The sequence below is a fragment of the Callospermophilus lateralis genome, chromosome 13 (genome assembly GCF_048772815.1).
Source record: "Callospermophilus lateralis isolate mCalLat2 chromosome 13, mCalLat2.hap1, whole genome shotgun sequence".
NCBI lineage: Eukaryota > Metazoa > Chordata > Mammalia > Rodentia > Sciuridae > Callospermophilus > Callospermophilus lateralis.
This window is the reverse complement of record NC_135317.1, coordinates 83,781,973-83,807,779: the sequence shown is the minus strand read 5'-3', so window position 1 is coordinate 83,807,779 and position 25,807 is coordinate 83,781,973. Positions and strand designations below refer to the sequence as shown.

Sequence of the window (25,807 nt, the reverse complement as noted above, 5' to 3'; positions counted from 1 at the left end):
TACTTAAAACTTAATTAAGCTTTTTAAATAATACTCCATTGTGTACATAGACCACATTTTTTTTTAAAAAAAGTACATACCTGTTGGTAGATACTGAGTTTGTTCTCATATCTTGGTGATTGCAAATAGTGATGCAATGAACATGGGAATGCAAATGTCTCTTTCACATACTGATTTTATTTCCTTTCGATATATACTTAGTAGTGGGATCACTAGATCATATGATAATTCTATTTTTTATCTTTTGAAGAGTCTACATACTTTTTCCGAAAATGATCTCAGTAATTCACAATACCCCCATCACTATGTTGGGTTCCCTTTTATCCACATCCTCCCAACAATTGTTATCTTGCATCTTTTTTATAATAGTGAATATAACACGTTGAAGGTGGTATCTCATTGGGGTTTGAATTTGTATTTCTATGATGATTAGAAATGTCATACATATGTTGGTTGCTTGTGTTCTGCCATTTGCAACAACACAAGTGAATCCAGAAACATGATGTCCTGTGAAATAAGACAGACACAGAGAGACAAATATCATATAATCTCACTAATACCTGGAATCTAAAAAAATAGAACTCATTGATGTAGGGAGAAGAACAGTGATTATTAGAGGGTGGTGGTGGAGGCAGGGGATGGACAGGAAAAGAGAGAGATTGATCAACTGGTATAAAGTTACAGCTGATAGGAGAAATAAGTTCTGCTATTCTGTTGCACAGTGACTATGGTCAATAGCAATGCATATTTTAAAATAAATAAAAAATTTTAAATATTCTCACCACAAAGAAATGATATTTAAGTTGAGAGGTATGCCAATTAGCCTAATTTGATCATTCCACAGTGCATACACATATCAAGCCACCACACTGTACTTCATAAATATAAATAATGATTTTTATCTAAATATAAAATAAAGTTTTTTTTAAAGAGAGAGTGGAGAGAGAGAGAGAGAGAGAGAGAGAGAGAGAGAGAGAGAGAGAATTTTTTTTAATATTTATTTTTTTAGTTTTTCAGCAGGCACAACATCTTTGTTTGTATGTGGTGCTGAGGATCGAACCCTGGGCTGCATGCATGCCAGGCGAGCGCGCTACCGCTTGAGCCACATCCCCAGCCCTAAAATAAAGTTTAAAAACATAACTTGGGTTCAATCTAGAATCAGTGGGCTTCCTGGGGCCTTACTGTCCAGGTCAGGACAGTTCCGGTTTTCCCATCGGTGCATATATCTTTCACCCCATTTCATCAATCTTCCCTGTAAGGATCAAAGTCTGACCTTGAAATCCACTTGGAAGGCAGGCTATAAGTTGATGGGTATCTGGTGCTAAAGTGTGATTAACAAATCCATAGTGGCAACCAGCTCTTATTTAATCTATCAGGAAAAGAAAATAATACTTTGTATTTATCTATTCTTTATAAAATTTCTATTGATATGCTTTTATCTTATTAGTAGTACAACAAGGTAACAATTCGTTGCCAGGTTCATCCTGCTCATGATCTTCACATTTAGTCTCCATCCTCTCCATCCTTCTGAATCACACAAAATTATTCACTAAGGGCAATTCCTCCTGTTAACCATGTTTTTTGCTTTGTAGTATCTTTGGATTTCCCATCTATTTATAAGGGGGGTAACTTACCCCATCTATGCCTCCTATATTTATCTGTTCCAACTTCTGCTCACCCCCTCTACTACCTTGTCTCATGTCTCTGAGACATCACTCACATTTTAGTGCTGTTTTCCTCTTACTCTGGCCATTCTTGTAGCTCTCTGTGACTTTAGGCTTTCAATTTGCTGCCTTCTTTTAACTTTCATGCTTATTCTTTATTTTTCTTTTTTATAACGTATATTAAACAATATGATGATTTCCAAAATATTCTTCAAAATTTGCATCAGAACAACCTTCTCAACATCACTTTGCTAATCTTACATATGCTGGAAATATTTCTTTTGCAAAATAGACATATCCCTAGTATTTTTTGCCATAACATCTGCTCATGCTTCACCTATAACAATTCTTCAAACTCTGCTGTTTTGAAATCAAAGATGTCTTCTAAATTGAGTCCAACCATTCTATTCCCAGGGCCTTAGCACAGGTCCTCTTCATCTCTTGAATGTAATACTACTCTATAGCCAACCAAATTCTCTACATCTAGCCATTATCTTCTCCAAGTTAGTTTTTAACACCATCTTTGAAATAATCCTTCTAAATTGGATCTAAGCAAAACTTTCTGAAGAACCATGAGAGCTCTGTACTACATAGAGAATAGTTGCAGTTTCTCATTGAAAACATTCCACAGTGTGTCCCTGACATTAGGTGAAACTCTCCACACCACTCTAAAGTATTCTATTTTCTCAATTCAATCATCTTCATTTTTTCACTGAAGTAGCTCCCTTTCTCCCTGGAACATCCTTTCCCACTTTACAATATCACTCTGAAGTTCTCCTCTACTTTCGACCTTGTTCAAATATCACCCCAACTCAAGGAACATTTCTGGATTTTCTCTCAGGGGAATAGTACTTTCACACTGCTGTGGGAGTGGTAGTCATTACTTCCACACTAGTCTACACCTCTATTAAAGAGCTTCCCACATTTCATCCTGTTTTACCGATATCTAAATGCTCTTGTCTTCTCCTAATTAACTGTTAGTTCCTAAAGGACAAAACTACTGTCATATAATTATTCTCAAGTTAATTGATTTTTTTTAGTGTCTCATACATGTGTGCCAGTTTATTAAACATGCATGAAAATCTCCTTATATAAATATGTGCTATCATGTCCATTTTCTTTCATTAGTGGTTTGGGAATTAACTTTCAGTGTTTAAACTTTTTGATGAAAATGAGAAATAAGTTTTTAGTGTGTGTGGTGCTGGTTTGGTATTTATTTTGTTTCTTATGGTCCTTTTAAAAAAAAAAAAATATATATATATATATATATATATATATATATATATATATATATATATATCTCACTGTAGTTCATTAAGATAGCATCTTTTATTTCCTACGGCTATTTCAATGTTGTGAATGATAATTAAAAGGGAAATATATGAGATCAAATTAATGTTTTAGTTATTTAACTAAGGCATTCTGAAACAGTCTTATAATTGCAAAAAAAAGCTTGAAAAATTTTTAATAAATTTTAGCATTTTAATTTAATTGGATTGTAATGAATCTTTTCTGTGGTCTAGATTTAGGCATAAAGGATTTCAAGGGTGTATTCCAAATGTGACATGCACTAAAATTCCATCAAAAGGCACTTTATCCTACAGTGAGTGCATTTATACTGTAGGTTTTATCATTTTCCTGCTGGGGCTGATAACAGTTGGTGCTCTTTTCTCACTTTAACACTTGAAGTTCACAATAAGGCTGTTTCCTTGCCAAACCCTGACATAATGATATTTCATCCTATATGACCATATTCTTCCCTTGTTTTCTAAGAGACCAAGTAAATTTTATTATTTCAGTGTTTTCAGGTGAGATAGATAAAATTTGATTTCAAACTAGAATTTAAATGAGAAACTTATAAAGCAGTAAGAATCAGGTCTATTTTTATCTGGTTAAGTTTTTCAGGTTCAAAAATGTGATTGTAGGCTTGCTCATCAATCCCCTACACAGTAGAATAGCCTGCATTCTGGTAGCTCATCAGTGGCTCTCAGCCCTGAACACTCATTAGCAATTACCCAGGGAGATCTGAAACAGAGATGTTCAGACTCTGCCTTCGGAGAGTTAAGTTTAATTGATGATTCTCATGTACAGCTAGGGCTGGGAGACAAAAATTAAGTTCATGTGAACTTAATTTGGAAACTTTCCTTGCACTACACAATCATTTAGACACAGGAAGGTTTGTTTACTTCATCGCCATCCCATGATTACCAATATTTGTGGCAGCTCAGGCCAATTAATTGGAATCCCAGAGAAGGTCGATAGAACCAAGGGAAAAGCCAAAGTTCAGACGGAAAGAAAAAGAGCATGAGCAATCAGCATGGATGCACTTGAGTGCTCAGACTCAACCTAGACCACCCCATGAATCCTGGAAACTGTATTACAATGACCTAGCCGCTGTGAGCTCCATCCAAATTTAGAGTGATCATAAAGAACTTGGCTTACAGAAAAAAGCCTGTGTTCCTCTGAGCAGCAAAGCAAGAAAAGGTAATAAATTTTAAAAGACAGAGAGGTAGGAGGGGGGGGAAAGAGCTGTAGCACATGGAGAGGGTTCACACTGTGTGAATTCTCCTCTCCGCAACCCATTGTGCTTTGTGAGCTGTGATTCATAACTACAGAAATGGGCTCACAGAGAGCCATGGAAGATGCTGGTGAAAATCTGCTGTGCCTAAGCAAAAACTCCAATTGGAGCTCAAAGTAAGCACCTGCAAACTTTCTTTAATGAAAAGAATATTAGCTCTGAGCACATGACTGCTCTTAGTTAAAATTTATGCAATGAATCATTCTGTAATGGAGGTCTTCCTCAAAGTTAACCAGATTGATTAACGTGTATTTTTTCCTGTTAAGATGTTTTGCAATATGAGAAAAACAGGACTGTGGAGGGCAGGAAAGGACAATTGATTGTATGATGAAGCAACTCTGTAGGAAAATACATTTTTCCTCCATGATAAAATACATCTTTAGTATAAAAATGTACTTTTGGAAATAAGAGAAATATCACATTGCATTCACTTTTCATGCATAAGGCAGACCCATGTTGACCTTTCAAGTAAAAGATGCATCTCTATTTCAGAAACTAAAGCATATGAAAACATTCTTTTTATTTTCTTTTAAAAAAAATCTATATTAGTACATGGAGACTAGTTAGAAGGTTATTACAATAATTCAGGTGTAAAGTATTAGGACTTGGCCTGGGACAGTGAACATATACGTGAAGGCAAAGATTGGCTTAAGGGAAAGAGATTCACTTAGCATTTATCAAGGCAAGAATGTTTTTAGACTCATTTATGCTAGGAAACACTAAAGTCTCTGTTTTGGTTTAAATATGAGACATCCTCCAAAAGCTCATGTGGGATACAATGCAAGAGAGTTTGGAAACAAAAATGATTGAGTTAGGAGAGCCTTAACCTAATCAGTGCATTTATCTATTTTAATGATTAACTGGGTGATAACTACAAACAGGTAGTGTGTGGCTAGAGGAGGTGGATCACTGGGGGTGTGACTTTGGGGTTAATATTCTGCCCCCCAGTGACCGAGAGCTTTCTCTGCTTCTTGGTGGCCACATCCTAAGCCACTTTCCTCCACCACACTCTTCCATCCTGATGTTCTGCTTCATCTCAGGCCCAGAGCAATGGAGTTGGCCATCTATAGACTGAGACTTCTGAAATCATGAGCCCCCAATGAACTTTTCTTCCTCTAAAATTGTTTTTGTCTGGTTTTTTGGTCATAGTAATGAAAATTCTGAACCAAACATCTCTTAGAAAGAAAGAAAGAAAGAAAGAAAGAAAGAAAGAAAGACTTACCACCATTTCCAATTTAATGAACTTAAAATATAGATAGATGGCTCTCCAGTTTTAACTGCATGAAACATACTTGGTGAGCTTATCATTAAAATACATTTTTTTAATTCAATAGATCTGACATGCCTGAAACAGGAAAAACTTAATGAAAAATAGGTTTTATGTAAAACAGCTATTTCTAGTAATAGTTCAGACATATGATAGTTTGAATAGTCCCTCCAAAGCTCATGTGTTGGACACTTAATCACTAATGCAATAGTATTGGGGTAATGTGGTGGTGGAGAGGTAATAAAGACAGAGCCATCATGAACAGATTAGGGCCACAATCAGAAGGGCTTTGGGGAGCTGGTTCATATCCTCTGTCTTCTACCATGTGAGGAAGAACAGCCCTCCATTCTGGACAATGCAGCATTCAAGGCTCCATCTTGGAATCAGAGACAAGGCCCTAACCAGATACCACACCTGCTGGTGCCTAGATCTTGGACTTCAGCCTCCAGAGCTCTGAGAAATAAAACGTCTGTTCTTTATAAATTATTCAGTCTCAGGTATTTTATTATAGTAGCAAAGATGAAGTGTGATGCATGGCGTGGATTTTAAAAGCATTTTTGGATTCATTAAGTCAAATTATATATATGTGTGTGTGTGTGTGTGTGTGTGTGTGTGTGTGTTGCCTGCAGTGGATCAGGCAATGTCCTATGTTCTGTAAATATAAGAGTAAAGAAAAAATTTTAAAATTCCTTATATTCTAGAGAAAAGAGCTAGATGGGTACCAAATGAGTAAGTAATTGATAAAATACATAGTAGGCTGGTGTGATAACTGCAGTAGAGAAAACTAAAACAAAAAAAAGGGGAGATAGCAATTTAACATTAGATATAATGATCAAAGACAGCTTCACTGGACAGTGACTTGTGAATGAAGTTATAAAGACATGAGAAAGAGAACCAGGGAAATGTTTTGTGGAACAGCATTCCAGGAAGAGGAACAGCAAATGCCAGAGGTTAAAGTATTTGGGAATAGCAATGAAATTGGTATGAGTAGGCGAGGAAGATAAAAGGCCAGAGAGAGAAAGGCTCAGACTGTGTGGGGCTTTGTAAACCACTGGAAGAACTGGCTTTGACTTAAGTGAGATGAGAACTTGGGGGAGAGTTTGAGACTGGAATGATTATCTTATATTTTAACAAGATCAGTCTGCTTGTTACACTGAAGATTTAAAAGAGTGGTTAGGGTAGAATTACAGGATCCAGTGGAGATAATGGCAAGCAAAGGGACTACCTTAAGGGATAGAAAAGGAAAGAGAAATATCACATTTTAACAATAACATCCCTGCCTTAAAATTTAAGATAGAAATGAACACAGAAAGATCATGGATCATGTAAACTAAAGGCAGCATGCCTTTCCCTGCCTGCTCTTCATTACCCTCTGATGTTCACGCATAGATTATTCAGAACAGGTATGACCTTTAGAATATTTATAGCAAGAATGCAATCTTTTGTAGTAGTTTATATCAACCATATAATTACTTAATTAACTGTCTTTCATATGCACAGGTGAAGCTTATGAGTAATAACTAAGTTACATGATGCTTATTCATTTAAAATTTCCTATCAGGACCTCTTTTCATTTCAGTAACATTTCATGTTCTTCTTGAGCCTTCTCCAATAGTTTACATCCATTCTGATACATAAGTCTAAGAGGTAAAATGTAGCCAACTGATACTGACTTTATAATGGCACTTCTCAAAAACATAATTTGAACTTCAGTCAATGTGGAAATTTGAATCTGAGCTTGAAGTTCCCTCTTTTCTAAATATGTTTTGATTAATTAAATCACTTGAAGGCTTCCATGGAAAATCATCTGGATAATTTAACATCCATGAAAAACAATGTGGGAAAAATAAAACCATTATTTTATTAAAGGAAAATGGTTGCTTTTGTATATGATCTTAATTATGAAATTGATTGTTCTTGAGGTGTGGTATAAAGAAAATAAGATATTTGTTCAGAACTAGAACGTTTTGAAATAGTCTCTATGAAGAAATGAAGTTTAGGGCTTTTGAAAAATGTTTGTTGAATGAATGCACAAAATAAGAAATTGTAGTTACTCAGCAAATATTTATTCCTGCAATGCTCTGATCATTGCGCCAGACCTTGGAGACATAAAGATGACTAAGACAAAACATGTCTTGACATAGTGTTCACAGTTTATTCAGGAAGCAGGAGTGTAAACAAAACTTACAGTCTGTCTCAGAATTTAATTATATTTCTTTTTAAATTTTATTTGTGCTGAGGAAGCACAAATAAAAGAGGCAGTAACATTGCTTGGGTTAGGAAATGCTTTATAGAAAAACTGGCCTATGACTGGAACAAAATCACATGTTTTTCAGGAGAGAAAACTGAAACTTTTATCCTCTGGCTACATTAATTGTTGTTGGTATTATTACTGTTTAAATAACATGTTGGATACAAAGGGAGAAGAACTGCAGAAATGTTTTGGAAAGAGGTTGCTGTGGTCTGAATGTTTGTGTCTGCACACACAAAATTTGAATGTCAACATTCTAACTACCAGAGTGAGGTGTAAGGAGGTGCTTAGGTCATGGGGGTGGGTCCCTCAGGAATGTCATGAGAGCCTATTTGCAAGAGACCTCAGAGAAAGCCTGTGCTCCTTCCAGCTTCAACTCAAGGTACTGTCCAGGAGCTGAACAACCAGTTTTCTTTCTGACATGCTCCTGCTGTTTCTCTTAGTGCCTTTCCATCTATCTGCAGGGTGTGTGTGCAGGTCTGAATGTGAAGGGGATGAGTAGAGAAATATATAGTGATTTGTAAAACAGATGCAGTGTGGAAAAGAGTGGAATTGGAAGAAGACAGGTATTACAGGCATTGAACATTGGCATATTCAACATAAAATGTAAATATTGTAATTTTCCCATAGTCTTCCCAAGAAACTTGGAAAATTAAAAAAAGATTTAAAGCATTCATAAAAATAGTGCTTTCTTTTTTTTAAAACAGCATCTTAGAAACTCTGAAATGGATTACTTTGACTTCTTAAACTTGGCATATAATATATATATATTTTATTATCTTCCTAGAATTATAAAAAAGTAAATACATACATAACACACACATGTATGTATACACACATACAAAATATAGTCAATATATTGGGAAGGTCATACCCATTGACTTAGGAAAACAATAATATCAATGAAATGATATCTCAGTACATGCTATGATATGTGTGAGGGGAGTAAAGGGGAAGAATGGCATAATCATGCATTTAGAGAAACATGGTTGGAGAAGAAGACTAAAGAATGCATACAGAGGAGAGAGGAGAAACAGTTCTCCAAATAGACAGCTGAACTCCAGAAAGAACCATTAAATACAAGGAGGTCTGAGAACCCCCTCCCTATGCTCTGCCCCAGGGTTCTCAAAGGGGAGACATTCTTTCTTTTCCTTTCCAGAACTAGTTTCAGCCTCAGCGAATACTTTGGAAAGATAGGTTGTAGCAGTCACGAACATCCCTCAACTTTTGGTGATAAAAGGAGCATGCAAAAAGACATGACACAGCAAAGATTAGAAAAACCACCAGAAAGTGTTTAATATTGAAACCTGAGGTTGTTCCAGTTTTGTCTCTCAGTGAAAACAAAAGTGGTAGAAACAAAAGGATCTCATTAGTTGCAATAACATACAATAAAAATAGGTAAGTAAAATAATAATGAAATAATAAAGTATTAATTGTTATAAGTATTAATGGGATAAGCATAAAATAACAAAAAATTAATTTTCTTTTTTAATTATAGAACTTTATTATTTATTCAGTTTGCCTAGATACAGATCATATAAAGTAACTGCTATCATCTATTATTTTATTACTTTTTAACTTGTTCTTTTTAGATATACATGACAGTAGAGTATATTTTGACATATTATACATATGTGGAGTATTACTTCTTTTAATTAGAACCCCATTCTTGTAGTTGTACATGAGGTGGAGTTTCACATCTATTCATATGGTAAAGAAAGTTATGTCTGATTCATTCTGTCTCTCCTATTCCCATCCCCCTTCTCTTTCCTTTATTCCCCTTTGTCTAATTCAATGAACTTCTATTTTTCCCTCTCCTCAATTATTATGTGTCACCATCACATCCACATATTAGAGTAGAGAGAATAGTCAGCCTTTAGTTTTTCAGGACTGGCTTATTTCACTTAGCATGGTATTTTCCAGTTCCTTCCATTTACCAGCAAATGTCATAATTTCATTCTTCATTATGGCTGAGTAATATTCCATTGTGTATATATACCACATTTTCTTTATCCATTCATTTGTTGAAGGAAATCTAGGTTGGTTCCATAGCTTAGCTATTGTGAATTGAGCTGCTATAAACATTGATGTGGCTACATCCCTGTAATATGCTGTTTTTAAGTCCTTCGGGTAGATATGTACTGAGGAATGGAGTAACTGAATAAAGTGGTGGTTCCATTCCAAGTTTCTTGAGGAATCCCCATAATGATTTCCATAGTGGTTGCACCAAATTGCATTCCAACCAACAACGTATGAGTGAACTTTTCCCCCACATCCATGCCAACATTTATTGTTACTTGTATTCTTGATAATTGCCATTCTGATTGGGTGAGATGGAATCTCAGTGTGGTTTTAATTTGCATTCCTCTAATTGCTAGAGATGTTAAACATTTTTTCATGTATTTATTGACTGATTGTATTTCTTCTTCTATGAAGTGCCTATTCAGTTCCTTTGTCCCTTTATTGATTGGGTCTTTTTGGGGTGGCAAAGATTTTTCTCCCATTCTATAGGCTCTCTTACACTCTACAGGCTTTCTCTTCATGTTCTTGATTGTCTTCTTTGCTATCAAGAGGCTTTTTAGTCTGGTACCATCCCATTTATTGATTCTTGATTTTACTTCTTGTGCTTCAAGAGCCTTATTGAGGAAATTGGTTCCCGAGATGGCATGATAAAGAATTGGGCCTACATTTTCTTCTAGTAGATGCAGGGTCTCTGGTCTAATGCCTAGGACCTTGATCCACTTTGATTTGAAATAAATCAATTTTATTACTTCATCAGATTTAATACATTAGGGATGTCACCTAGGTTTCATATATCCCTAAGAAAGAAAAATGATGCAACTAAAATATAATAAGATTAAGACATTGTTGACTATAAAGTGCATTCTGGTTTTAGAGATGTTAAAAGTGAGGAATATTAGAAGTGATAAAATTCAGCACCAAGAGAATTCTGAGCTTATAAAGTCAGCTTTTAAATGGATTATTTTTAAGACAGCATTTTGTTTATTTTTGGTATCTGTAAGAAATCTTATTGGCTAAAATCCCAAAGGTGTTACTAGTGGAAATAAATTGCCTTAATTTCCCATAACATCTTGGTAAAGGTTATATGATTATCTTACCTTATGAATCACAGCATGAAGTCATCCAGCCTCTCCTTGTATTCTAGGATATTAAAAAGACTGTAACTATGGTATGTAGGAGGAGAATCTACTGCATAAGTATGACTGCAATGGAAACTGAATGCTGCATTTCCTCTTTGGCCTGATATTTGTGTCACAGACTTGCACTGAAACTGTTATAATTGATATATGTAAAGAACCCAGAAACAGTGACCATAATTCTTATTCAAAAGAAAAATAATATGCATAGAGGCCTCTTAGAGTAGCAACTATATTAGGTGGAATTTGAAATTTAAGAAGATAACTGAAAGGCAGAGTTCAATTATTCCCAAAGCATGGGTTTTGCAGATAATAGAAAGGTATACAGTAGTTTATCAATGTCGTGTTGCTGTGCTACGCACTCCGCCACTGTAATGAGCGATGAGGACAGCATCAGGGACGAGACCTGCTCCAGACTGATAGCATATAACACACACTATCTTGTGGCACAGAGTGTTAACATCGATCTCTAATTGCCAAAAGGTACATATTGAAGGACAAAAATGTCTAAATGCTTATCAGAAGTTTAGGACACAATCATTCAGAAACAATGATTTGTTTTAAATGTTTGACAAAGCAATCAATTTGATTTCAAGTCTTTTGATTTAGAGGGGGCCCAGGCTTGCAGAGGCATTGAGAAGCTCTGTCCTGGTATATCAGCTTGTCTTCCAGGAAAAATGGTAGATTATTCCCTTGCTGTGATAATCCTAGTTTTCATTCAAATTCAATAAGCATCTTCTGTGTTCAAGAATATGTGCTAAATGCTACAGATATGAGTGTTAAAGAATAAAGATCGACTCCAAAGTGCTTAGCATTTATAGATAAAATGAACAAAAAAGCAACTGTAGTACAATAATATAGACGTTTCTATCGTAGGGAATTTTGAGAGTACAGTGGAGGAACATCAGTGCCAGATAGAAGCCATTAAGTACTCATGTCATACTCAAACTCAATCTCTGGAAACTAATTGGACTGGTTTGGAGAAGTAGGGAACAAGAAGTGGGCATCACAAATCAGGGGGCCTCTGTGATCCGCGAGAGATGCAAAAGACAGGGGAGATGCAAGCACATGGTGTGGATGACACTGGCTAGTTCTCATCTTTGAGAAGTTCCTACTACATTACAAGGCAATTGTGCCTTATTCTGGAGATGCTGGAAGGGAAGCTATATAAAAATTTTAAGCAGACATCGATATCCTCAGATTTGTCTTTCTATAGAAGTGTACTATATAGAAGTACCGAGAGTGATTTCAAAGAGGGAAGCCAGTAGTAGTAAGATCAGTGAGAGATGCTGAGGGTCAGAAAGGTCTCGGCAAATGATCATGACCCCAAATGCTACGGCACAAGTTTCAATTTTTACTGAAATAAATTTAATTTTTAAGCTCTCTTTATTCTAAAAAACAATCAAATTTAATGTGATGGCATCCTTTTTATCTTGGCTGATGGTAGACTCTGTAAATGGTAGATGATGACAGAACAGCCTACTGCCGTTTCTTTTAAGAAAAAAGGGCAAACCAATCAAACTACTTCTGAGCTATTTGAAAATCCCTCAGTAACATTTCAATACATAATTTATTATCCTAGATTATAGGCACAGAAATAAAAATGAGAAATATGGGTATACCTCCTTTGGTGTCTTTTAAAGCCTGTGAATTTGATTATTGTGTATATCAAATACCAGTTGAAAGATTTAATAAGACAGGTTTTATCTTAATATCACTTCTACTTTTGTAAATCTTAAACTATTTAGCAAGTAATCACCTACTATTTGGGAGAAGGGATAAATACTGATTTCTTGTAACAATACTACGTTGAAATGAGTGGGTTCTCATGATGCCGCTAATTATATTAAATCACAATTTAATTTTATATTTAAAAGTTGTATTTTACAACAACAACGTAATAGGAAAATATTTAAAATGTCTATGAAAAAAGGAGCACTTAAGCAAATAATTGTACAACATATTTGTAGGATAGGTTTTTGTAGACAGACAAGTCTTTTTTTCTTTTTCTCTAGCAAATACTTAGTATGCACCAGTTATTGTTATGAACACTTCAGAATACACTTAATTACAATAATAATCCTATGGTTTGGTTACAAAGATTTTTCCCATTTTTCAAAGAAGGAAACTGAAATATGGGAAGGTTAAGAAACTTACCCAATGTTCCTCAGCTAATAATTGGCTGTGCTGATTTCAACCAAAGCTATCTGGTTTGAAGTCCCAGCTTTCATCCACTATTCTAGATGAGACCTAACTAAACTTTTTGAAAATAATGAAAAAAAAAAAAACATTGACCAGTCCAATTTAGGCTTCCAATAAAAGTGTCAATTATAATAACTTTGTTCTAAAAATGACTTATTTGTTTCCACAGACTAAAAACCCACAAGCTGTTGTATGCAGTAATTTGTAAGTAACAGCTTCTCTGCTGTGTGCAACTTCCCACAAGCACACCAAAGTTAATATCAATTAGGATTAAGGAAGAAAATTATTTTGGGTAACATAACATTTGACAAGTGCTTTAGTAAATAAAGCATTGCTAAATAGCTAAAATATTTTCACTTTGCTAAAACTTTTCTGTTTTTCTGTGCTAATTTTTTCAAAGGTGTTAACTGTGAATTGGAAATTGATGAATGTTGGTCCCAGCCCTGTCTAAATGGTGCAACTTGTCTGGATGCTCTGGGAGCGTATTTCTGTGACTGTGCCCCCGGGTTTCTAGGGGATCACTGTGAGCTCAACTTTGATGAGTGTGCGAGTCAGCCATGTCTCCATGGAGGGCTGTGCGTAGATGGAGGAAACAGGTATGTCTGCTGCTATAGCTGGGCAAATGGCTTAGAGAGATGGAGAACTATTGTACCACTCTGGTCAATTTGAAGATCTCATGCCCTCAGCTTAAAGATTTTACATTGAATTATACTTTCTATGATAAAAATTGTAGTATTCAGATTTTACGAAAACATGTGTTTGTTGGAGGTCGTTTTGTTCCTGAGCAAGGAGCTTTCAAATTCACTCTTGTTATAGTTTGAAATTGCTTATGCTAAGGAAAAGGAACAAATTTTCAATTCCTGGAAGTAGACCTGTCATAAATAGGGAAGACATAAAAACTAAGCTAGGAATTATTAAAAATGTGAATGTGAGATTTTAAGTATATGACACAATAACTTTTAATAGCATTGCACTTAAAATCATCTTGTTTGATCTATCAACAGAACAAGATGAACATTTATGTTCTCATATTACACAAAGAAATCTAAAGTGCATGGAAGTTAGAAGATTCACACAGAATCCAGTTTCCCTTTAGTTAGTAATAAGACATAATTTATTCCAAATCTAATTTCAAAGTAAATGACACTCAAAGGGAGAATGATATAAGACATAGGTGTTTCAAATATATTTATCAAAATAATAGGATTTCAAAAACAATGTTGTGTTCTCATAGCTAGTCCTTCCTCAATCCTCCATTTATCTAGGTGTAAAAAACTCAGTTTATATAGTACTAAATTATATATATATATATATATATATATATATATATATATATATATATATATATATTGCTAATGGCAATTGAATACAAGGGGCTCTTAACCACAAAACCAAATCTCTAGCTTTTTTTTTTTTTTTAATTTTGACACAGGGTTTCACTAAGTTGCTTAGGTCCTCACTAAGTTGCTGAGGATGGCCTTGAATTTGCTATCCTCCTACCTCAGCTTCTCAAGTTCCCAGGATTATAGATAGGCATCACCATGCCCAGCTTATAATACTAAATTTTTAAATGATCTTGCCTAAATTAAAATTATCATCTTAATAAAGTTAGTAACCTTCCCCACTAGATTTGTATTTGTGTATTAGATATTCTCACTCAATCAATCAATGAAATAGCAAGATTAAAATATTCTTGCAACCCAAAAGAGAGAGAGAGAAAGAGAGAATATTACAAGTCACAATGTATTTAATGAGGACTTTTTCCTGAGTTTTTCATTATTTATTGTTTTATTTTTATAAGGGAAAAATCATTCTCTATTGCCTTAAAAAATATTAACGATTTTTCTTAATACTATTTAATAGTAATTTACTCAGTACCTCAGTATCTCTTTATGTGTACACTTAGTTATCACAATAACCCTATGGCATAAGTATCTTCAACTTATGGATGAAACTTAAGTAAATATTCATAGTTTCCAAATAACTTTGCATGAATAATTTTTAAAAAGATAACAATAAGACATCACTCAGGTCTAGAGAGATAATTCCCCCAGAGTTTTTGAGATAAGTATAAAGACTGTGTCATGGGTCTCAGGTTGATGAAAAAATGAAAAGACAGAATAAAGATATTTGATTTCAGTATGACTAAGAAATGACATGAAAATTTCATTTACTCTCCAGATATAGCTGTAACTGCACAGGTAGTGGATTCACAGGGACACACTGTGAGACCTTGATGCCTCTTTGTTGGTCAAAACCTTGTCACCATAATGCTACCTGTGAGGACAGTGTTGACAATTACATTTGTCACTGCTGGCCTGGTAAGTGACAAAATACCTTCCACCAGTTTTTTTTTTTTTCTCTTAGCATAGAAAAAAATGCCTATGAAATGAAACTAAAAATTGTTATTGTTAAATGTTGTAAGTGAAATTTTTCTTCTAGTTGTATTCTTCAGGGCTCATACATATTTACTGCTATACTACACATTATCCTAAGTGGGTGACTAAGTTGTCCAAAGATTAGAACCCTCTAGAGGAAGCAGAGGGGGAGAAAATCAATGGAAAGATTCAATTCAGCATGGTTTTCATAGAGAAAGTTTCACTAGAAGATGATTTATTTTTTTTAGGACTTTCTTTTAGACATCAGGAATATATAGGAACCTGTCAAACAATGTTAAAATACTAGAAGCTTGTTTTATACTGAATTGAAATGGTCAACCTCATAATGAACATGTGTCAGAAATTTCCTCAATCGCCATGTGACTTTGGACAAATTACTTAACTGATCTGAGCCTCAGTTTATAAAAATGGAGGTGCTGGTAATAATATCCACTTCATAGAGTTGTTTTGGAGAGAAATGCAGTAATGTATACAAAGCTCCTGTCTGAGCCTCTACTGTAAAAGACACACAATAAATGTTAACTAGATAACAAAATTAGGTTGACCATTCTAGGTCCCATGGCTAGCACCTAGTGGCCCATTGCTTACTTAAGGAAAGAACAAAGAATGGAAGAAGGAAAGAAATATGAAAGAGTGTCACACACAGGAAAGAACATATTCAATTGTGGACTTTGAGTAATTGCTCACAATGTTGGCTTAGGGAGGGCTGGTGGTACAGAGAAGCTGGGAATAAGGTTGAAGCCAGATGACAAAGCCACTTGCAAATCATGGGGCAGGGAAGTTATGTAATCTGTGAATTTTAAAAAGAGCCCTCTGGCAGCCTAGTGAAGTTGGTTGAAGGAAATACAACTACAGGCCAGGAATTAGTGAGAGGACTGGGCAGGAGTTTAAACAGAGCTGAGTCTGTTTGCTAGAACAGAGAGCAGTGGTGAGGTGAAGATGAGGGACTGGATGGGCAGGAAGTCATGCAGGAGGTTAAATGATGGGCAGATTTAGGACAGTTCTGCCTTTGAGTTTCTCTTAGGTCACTTGCAGGGATGGCAGTTTGGACTAGATAGACAATTCAGAACATCTTTGTACCCTATTGTCACTGCTGTGTATAAAGAAAAGATTGAGAACCACAAACTAATCTAAGAAAAGATCATTCCTTTGGATCATAAAACACTGCCACAGACTGCATTGGCAAGAATCTACTGTGGTAATTACCTAGAGTCCTCATTTCAAAAATAATTAATTATGAGAAGTGTCAGTCGCCTTAAATGCTTACCTTAGAAGTTTTCTTGATACCCACATGACATTGGATGTGTTAAAACAAACCAACCTAATATAGGAACCCTGGGGGCTTGATATGGTATTAGATTGCTTCTTTGCACAGAGTTCTATGGAAAAACTTGTTTAAACTATTGAATGTAGTCTTGACTGAAGGAGTCCATTTATCTCTGTGGTTAAACAGAATAGAAAATAAAATCCCCACAGGGCCTCAGGGGTGGAGACAGGAATGGCAAAACTATAAATCAGAAGCTTCTGAATGTTCAAGTTGGGAATGAGATAATGCATGAGCTGGAGAAGCAGAAAAGGATTTATGATGAGTCTAAATTACTTCCTAACCTGGCCTATGTACGGGTCTTGAGTCTTAGAATGAAAAGGAAATTGAAAATAGTCCAAAATCCACTGAAGCACAACAAATAACAGTTTATAAAAACTTGCTGTGAAAACTATCATTTACTGAATATTTGTATATCCTTAAGTATGAAATCAATTATTTGAAAGTAGACATTTAAATTTAAAAGATTCTGAGGACTTTTTAGCAGGAGCGTCACAATAAGGGATTGTGAGATCATGATCTCACATGTTCTTTTAGTTTCTTTTCTCACTATGTTTCTTCTTCAGATAGCTGAGAAAGGATCTGAGGGTCACATGTGACATATATATTATGCTGTTGAGCAATAGAATTTATGTTGTGGTTATTATTTGACACATGACCCCATTCAGGTTTTTACTAAAGTTTCAAAATGAGCAATCCCATTAGCTTCTCATCATTTGCTTAATAGTAGTCCATTCTCTGGTTTATGCAGTAAACCAGAATTATAATCTAAATTCTTATTTTCAATGATTAATTGGTACTGTTTTATGCTTTTTCAGGCATCGGTTAAAATCCACTGTTTACATCTTGCTCAGCATTGGAAGAGTAAATAAAATAAGTACAGTCTCTGTTGTGGTAGAGTATATAGTTGGTTGAGAAAGGCAGCCATATATACAAATAAATACATAACTAAAGATTATTAAAGGAGCAACAAAAGAAAAGGATTTAGTGATATGAAAGAAAACACAGGAACTTATTTAGATCTGTCCATGAGGGCAAGTTATTCCGAGAAAGTAATACAAGACAAAGTTTGAAAATTGGGTAAGAGTTGGCCACACAAAGGCTTGGAGAAGAATTTTCTAGAGGAGAGAAGAACACCGTTATGAGGGCCATAGGGTAGAAGACATTCCCCTGGGAGGAAGGAGGAGAATGGGATTAGGTAGAAATATTGAAATGGAAAGGGTTCAGGTGATAAGTGCATTCTTGGATCATAGTAAGGATTTTGATTTTATCCTATGTGAAACGGGAAGTCATTGTATAATTTTAAAGTAAAAAAATACTATAACTTATAAATTTTATAATTTTTAATTATAAATTTTGTTTTAAAATCATATTTCTCAGCAGACTTAAGTGACATTATAGAGGCTTTTAGGTGTATGGTAGGTTTAATTATATTCCTTTAAGAACTTTATACAGCTGTCTTGCTGTCTTGCAAAATAGCTGATATTATTTTATTATCCATCAGCATTATATTAGCATTCCAGTAAATTTTTATGTGGGAAACAGCACAACACATAACATATAAGTACTTGAAAATCAATAAGAAAACCAGCCTAAAAATTAGGAAAAAAATATATAATGTTACTTGAGTCAATAAACAACCAAAAAAATGTTAAATTCAATAGTAACTGAGAAAAATGTAAACTAAAGTAAGATATTATCTTTTGTCCAATTTACTAATGACAAATTTTATATTTGCTGATAACTAATGTTTCCAAGGGTTTGGAGCCCTATTCATCTACTTGCTAGTTGGTAACAGGTAAGTGGTACAACTACTCTAGAAGCATTTGTCAATCTGTACTTAAATAAAATTGTACACAGCTTATGACCTAGAATTTCTGCTTTTAGGCCTAAACCCTAGAGTTTTGCTTAAACACTTACACATATGTCATATGTAATGATATTCATTGAAAATTTTTAATAGTAAAAACTGCATTAAAACCAATAAAAGGATGATTATGGCACATTCACGTTTTGGAGTAGTCGGAAATAGTTTAAAACTATGAGTTAGATCTCTCTTACTAACATGAATTCTGCAAGGGAATGAAAACGCAAGTTTCTGAATATGGTACAATTGAGCTTGGTTAAAACATACACACCCACACAATAGAACTATATATATAATTTACTTTTCTTTCTCACTGAATATTAGGAAATAACTATTTAACCTACTTTTGAGATTTAAAATAATAATTTGGGGTTGGCTATGTGGATACTTCTGATTTTTAAGTAATTCTCTATAAAATTTTTTTCTTGATAAAAACACATCAATTAGAATACTTGTTAAATTCAAGTAAATGGTATTTTATTCATTTTATTAAATGTTCAGGTTAAATCAAGATTACCCTGAAGTCCCATTTTATTTCAGGCTTTATTAATCAAATCTTTTTTTAAAAAAAATTGGCCAAATTAAGCAAGTGATTCCATTGCTACTGATATTTATTTCCACGTAAACCTCCTCTTACCCAATTCCCCTGGCTAGCTCTTTGAGCACTGGCAACTTGCTAATTGGCGCAGGCACAGTGGTCAGCCTCTTTTCAGGCATATGCTGTATGATTTAAGAGCTTTGACTCAGCGGCTTCTCTGAACTTTCGTCCTGCAGGATACACAGGTGCCCAGTGTGAGATGGACATCAACGAATGCCAGAGTAACCCCTGCCAGTCTGATGGGGAATGCATAGAGCTGTCCTCAGAGAAACAATATGGTCGTATTGCTGGGCTGCCTTCTTCATTCAGCTACCTTGAAGCCTCGGGCTATGTTTGTGTCTGTCAGCCTGGATTCACAGGTGAGGCCAAGGAGACAGGAAATGACTTTCTTCACTTGATGGCAGACTATGGATTTAACCAAATGGTGTATTAGCAGTAAAACCTGTGCTACATAAACTGTGTTGCCATGGTGCAAAGGGTCCCCCTTGTGGGCTTGAGAAGAATCTTGGCTCACATCTCATAATTCCTCTCTGCAGGAGGAAAATGTTAACAATAGGAACAGAGGAAGTGTATAAAAAGGTAAATATTTCCATACACTTACTGGGAATTTCAGTATATCACAAATTATTTACCTTGAAAAGCAAAAGTATTGGTATATTTTGTTATTAATTTTCATGTTAAATTTTATGTGTTATTTGAATTTGCTAACAAAGTCACGGTACTTATTTCTACTTATATTGAGACCAATTATCTAGTTTCAAGTAATATTTTGCAACTATTCTATAGCTAAAGTCATTTTATACATCAAATTTAAATTTATGCTCTATCTTTATTTATTCTTACTCTAAACCCCAGAGGTTTCTAATGGACAATTGTGTTTGGGTCTGCTTAATGTTCTGAAAACTTTCAGAATTTTTGATACAGTCCTCAATTTGTTAATAAGCAGCAATTATCCACAATTGCATAGATATCGGTGAGAAAATAAATTATAATTTAGATTTCTACCTTTTTTTTCTCAATAGGTTAGTGAGAGACACTTCAGGAAAATATTTTAGTTTTTGGGGGAGATTTCTGAGAAAAGTAGTAATAAGGGATAAGTGAAAATGGGTGCGTTACTCTATTTACACCTGGGATTTTCTTTTAATATTTCAGCTTTGAAGATTAATGAATTTGTTTTGCGGTAGTGTTTGTGTAAGGTTGCTGAAGAAAATGTTTATTTGCTCATGTGCTGTCTCTTTATGAGAACACATAGAAGAAGACCTCTCCAGTTTCAATATCAGGATAAATGGTATTTTCCTTCCACACCTTTTACCTTACATTTTAAAGACATGCAAACAAAATTTGATAAATGACAAACATGAAATAAATTTTGTAATGCATATTTCCCAATAATGTAGGCTGCTACAAATAACGATGATGTAGCTAGATGTCTAAACATGTTTTTATAGAGACATAAATGTCTTTCTGTTATATATTTATCTCACCCCTAGGAATATTTCAGTTTCCTGTTTCTGTATCTTAATGTTATCTCTTTTTTTTTCTTCTTTTTTTCCAAGTTATTTGATTTTGGTACAGTGTATGCATTTTTTTTTTTTTTGGTTAAATCTTTCTTGGAACAAGGTAGGGGTGACTATAATTTGTTTCTAAAATATTTGGTTTAGGTATAGAGAGGGGATTCTATCACAGCAGAGGATATGGTTAATATTGCCTTATCAGATAAAAGGGCACAGATGACCAACAGATTCAAACAGAAGAGGCAGTAGAATATGCTAGAAAAGTGTGTTGGACTTGTTTTCTGAAGGGCTGCCAAAAATGATTAAATGAATTAAGAGATTCTGATTGACCACATCTCTGTGGCTTAGTGAAATTGTTTATTTTCACACATGTGAACTCCAAAAACATGGGTTGCCTTCCAACGGTGATTCAGAGTCACAGCCTCTTCTCTTTTTTCCCTCCCTTTTCAAACTCAACTTCTGAATTTATTGTTGTCTTTTGCAGCAAGTTGCTGGAGAAGAAAGGAAAGTAGAATATGAAACCTGGAGGTTTTACAAGTGGAGCCCCATGAGTAATGGGACTCTTCTACCACCTTCCATTGATTAAAATTTAGTCATACAACCACATTTTACTGTAGTGAATACTAAAAAATCTAGTCTTACCTAAAATAAAGAGAAAACAAATTTCATGAACATAATTTCATGTATTGTTCATTCCATGAACTTCAATTTGACACAAAAGCTGAAACTGGCAGACTGGGGATACAAACATGAATCCTCTAAGTATTCTCCTACTTACTTACTACATAATGATATATATATTAATATGTTAATGATATGTATGTATCATTAATGTGTATACTAATATACATACACATAAAGATATATATACTCACATATTATATATGTACATAAACAACTATACATACTTATATATACTGCTAAATATATATAACTATAATAGTTAAAACTGGTATGTATGTATATATATACAGAATATATATACAATATATAAACTATATGTATGTGCATATATGAATATGTATACATAAATATGCTTGAATATGTTTTTTTTAATTAAACCATTTAAGTGATAATAGTAGGTTTACATGAAGTAATAAGAAATAGAACAGGGAATCCCATGTATAGTTCACCCAGTTTTCCCAATGGACTACTTTCCATTGTCATCAGCAATGTATTAGTGAGTGATCCAATTTATTCATATCCTCACTAACATTTGGTTATTATTTTTTTAAGTTTAAGACATTCTAATAGATAGGAAGTGATATGCCATTGTGGTTTTAATTCATGCCTAATAACTAGTATGTTGAACAACTTCTCCTGTATTTATTTGATCTGTTTATCTTTATAGCAAAATATCTCTCAATGTCTTTTGCCCCTTTCTAACTGGATTGTTCTTTTTACTCTTGAGTCATTTTCCACACACTAACCCTAAGCATTTTTTGTTAAGTTTATACTAAGTATACACTTTTATTTATTACTTTCTTTGGGGTGATTATAAATAATGTTGTGTTTTATTCAGTTTCTGTATATTCCTTTGTTAGTTTGGGGAGATAATCTCCTCTAGTGGTCTTTGATCTCTTTGACTCCCACTTAGCTGCATAGCAATGGGTCTTAAGCCTGTAATACTTCCTGGTGGAGAGAAATGTAATGCATTCCACTGTGAGGTGTATATATATATATATATGCTCTGTTGGGTGTGGAGTGTTCTATATTTGTCAACTAGATTATGTTCTATATTTGTCAACTAGATTATCTACATGATCAGATCCTCTATGTTGGTGCTGATTTTTTTGTCAAATTTATGAGTATAATGTGGCTCACAGTGATGTCTTATTATCTTATAACAGCTATAGGATTTGTAGTGATTTCTCTGATTCATTCCTGATGTTGATGGTCTATATCGTCTCTCTCCATTTTTTGTAAACTTATTAATTTCATTGATTTTTATTTTTAAAGAACAAGTTTATTGTTTCATCAATTTTTTTTTCTGTTACCCAGTTTTCAATTTCATTGATTTTTGTTCCTTATTATTGCCTTCTTTCAGTTTGCTTCAGGTTTATTTTTCTTTTAGTTTTTTTTTTTATTGCAAGGATTAAGCAGTATAAATTTAACTCAGTACTGCTTTTGCTGCATCCCACATATTTTCACATGCCACACTTTCATTTTAATTTGGTTCTATGTATTTTCAACATTTTCTTTGAGGCTTTTTCTTTGATCCATGTATTATTTAGCAATAGGGAACAGAAAGCATTATAATGTTTATTTTAATCATTATATATAGTTTAGAAAACTTATATTTTACCTATATTTTTGTTCTCTCCATTGTTTTTTTCTTTTTTCCCATGTCATTGAGATTCTTCTTTTGTAATTTTCTGTTAAAAAACATTAGTCAAATTTAAGGTAGGTATGTTAGTGACAACTTCTTTTAGTTTCCCTTAGTCTGAGATAATCTTTATTGCCTATTCATTCTTTCTTTTTGGGGGGGACACTCAACCATTGTGCCACATCCCCAGCTCTATTTTGTATTTTATTTAGACACAGGGTCTCACTGAGTTGCTTAATGCCTCACATTCTGAGGCTGTCTTTGAACTCTCTCTCCTCCCGCCTCAGCCTCCCAAACCCCTGGGATTACAGGTGTACACCACAGTGCCCAACACTTCATTCTTGAAGGATAGTTAAATATAGAATTCATTATTGACTCTGTTTTTCTTTTAGAATTTGAAAAATCCACAGCACTTCTTTCTGTACCCCAAGGTTTCTCATGAGAAAACCTCTGCCATTGGAACTGGTGATCCCTACAAATGATACATTATTTCTTTCTGGCTAACTTTCTCTTTTGTCTTTAGCATTTTTTCCCTTTTGTTCTTAATTTTTAGAAATTTACTTCTGATATATGTTGGTGTTTATTTATTTGCGCTTATTCTACTTGGGATTTACTCAGTAAAATTTTCTTTACTGTAAAAATTCAACTTCATGAGAGAAAAGGTGTATTTAGGCTCATGTTTTAGAGGTTCAGTTGATCACATGGCACTGTTGCCTTTGGGCCTGGGTGAGGCAGTGCATTACGGCAGGGAGGGTGTTGCAGAGGAGGTTTCCCATCTTATTGTGGCTGGGAAGGAAACCAAGAGCAAAGAAGAGGGGCTGGAGTCCCAATGTCCCCTTCAAGAGCATGCTTCTAATTGCTTTCCTTCCTGTTGGCTCCATGGTATAAAGTTTTCACTCCCTCCTAATAGTTCTGTGGGCTGGTGACCACAGGTGTTTGAGGGACATTTATGCAAACCATAGCACTCAGCTTTTCAAATCTGTGAATTTGTGTCCTTTGCCAAACGGGGGAAATTTTTAGCTAATTTTCCTTCGACTATTAGCTCCACTCTCTTTTTCTTCCACTTTTAGGACTCTGTTCATACAAATTTAGGGTCTTTTTCCCCATAGGTTCTGAGGCTCTGATCATTTTTTCCCCCCATATATTTTCTCTTTGTTGCTTGGATTGGGCAAATTCTAGTACTCTGTCCTCAAACTCACTGGTTCTTTCCTTTTTCATCTCCTCTCTATTATTAACCAATCCAGGAAGTTGTTTATTTTTTCTATTTTATTTTTCAATTCTATAATTTCTAATTTTTTTCTTTTAATAATGTCTATTTCTTTGCTGATATTTTCTATTTTTCTTTCTTCTCGAGAGATTTATAATTGTTTATTGAATCATTTTCATGATGCTTGCTATAAAATTCTTGTCAGATAATGCTAACAACTGATTTGTTTCAGTGTTGGCATCAGTTAATTTTCCTTTTTCCTTAAGTTATGGTTTTCCTGATCCCTGCAATAATAGGTTATTTTTAGCTCTATCCCAGACATTTTAGATATGATGTTAAGGAATTTAGAATCTTACTTGAATTTTTTAATTTAGCAGGCAGTCACCTTCTTATGTTTGGAGAATAGGTCCTGGTCTACTTGTGTGGACTACGAATTAAGTCATCATTTAACCAGTCTTTGCAGTGGTATTTGATATTCTTAGTTTATCTTGTGCCACTGGGGCTCCCACTGGTCTCTTCTGATGGTCCCTGAGTGGTCAGAAGGTGTTGAGGGAGGGGGGTTTCAGGTCCATGAGAATGAGGAGGCCTCCTTGACTGGACATGTGTTTGACTGGGCTTCTCTCAACCTCAGTGGGATGGAGAGCATGTTTCAAGGAAGGTGCTTTCTGGGGTACCATCCCTTTTGTTGAGGTCCCCCAGGCCTTGATGGGGAAGAAGAGCTTCAGAAACCTGCTCAGGAAGGAAGACACATCATCACATGCCTGTCTGTGGTTGGGCATACTCCCCTTGGCTACATCTCTGGGTGGGGAAGTGAAGTCTCACCAGGAGAGGAGCTAAGCTCTTTCTCTAGTTGATTTTTTTTTTCTAAACCAGCAGGGGTCTGCTTAATTCCCCTTGCCAGGACTTGTGGGGCTCATTTTGTATTGTAGGCGAGACCCTGGTTCAATATGGAGGAGGAATGAGCCTCTCTGGGCTACCTCTAGGGGACACATTTTTGTGTTGGGCCCGTGTGGTAAAAGCCCAGATGCTCTGTTGGTCTTCCAGTCCTAACAAGTTCACCTTCTTTTCCATGTTCAAAGTCTCTGCTGTTATTACATACTGTTTGTATTGTGACTAGTGGGGAGGCAAAGGGTGAGATGACAAGCCTACAGTCCTATCCAGAAGTCACATTTTAAAATACCCAAGTATTATGATAAAAGAATCATTTTCTTTAATGGCTTTAGGGAGAAAAGCAGATGTTAATTTTCTTTTCATTTCCCCTATAATATCAAGATGAAAATATCATTTAATGTAATTGATGAGATGAATATACTTATTAATAGTAAATGTTACTATTTTTTGTTGCCTATACTCTAGAAATTTGGACATTCAGCTCTGTTTTATCTTTATTTTTTTATATATCCATTTTGTTTCTTTTTTACAAAGAAAAGACATAATTTACTTTTCATACAC

The 25,807-nt window shown here is 34.7% G+C and overlaps 1 protein-coding gene across 1 annotated transcript in view; it reads left to right on the top strand.

Annotated features, from left to right (window-relative positions):
- The window catches only part of Crb1 (crumbs cell polarity complex component 1), a 137,271-nt gene that overhangs the window by 7,374 nt on the left and 104,090 nt on the right, over positions 1–25,807 (top strand). Inside the window, exons 5-7 of the mRNA XM_076872932.1 lie at positions 13,521–13,716; positions 15,302–15,441; positions 19,485–19,667. Coding sequence (XP_076729047.1) covers positions 13,521–13,716; positions 15,302–15,441; positions 19,485–19,667 — 519 coding nt within the window. The remainder of the gene's footprint in view (positions 1–13,520; positions 13,717–15,301; positions 15,442–19,484; positions 19,668–25,807) is intronic.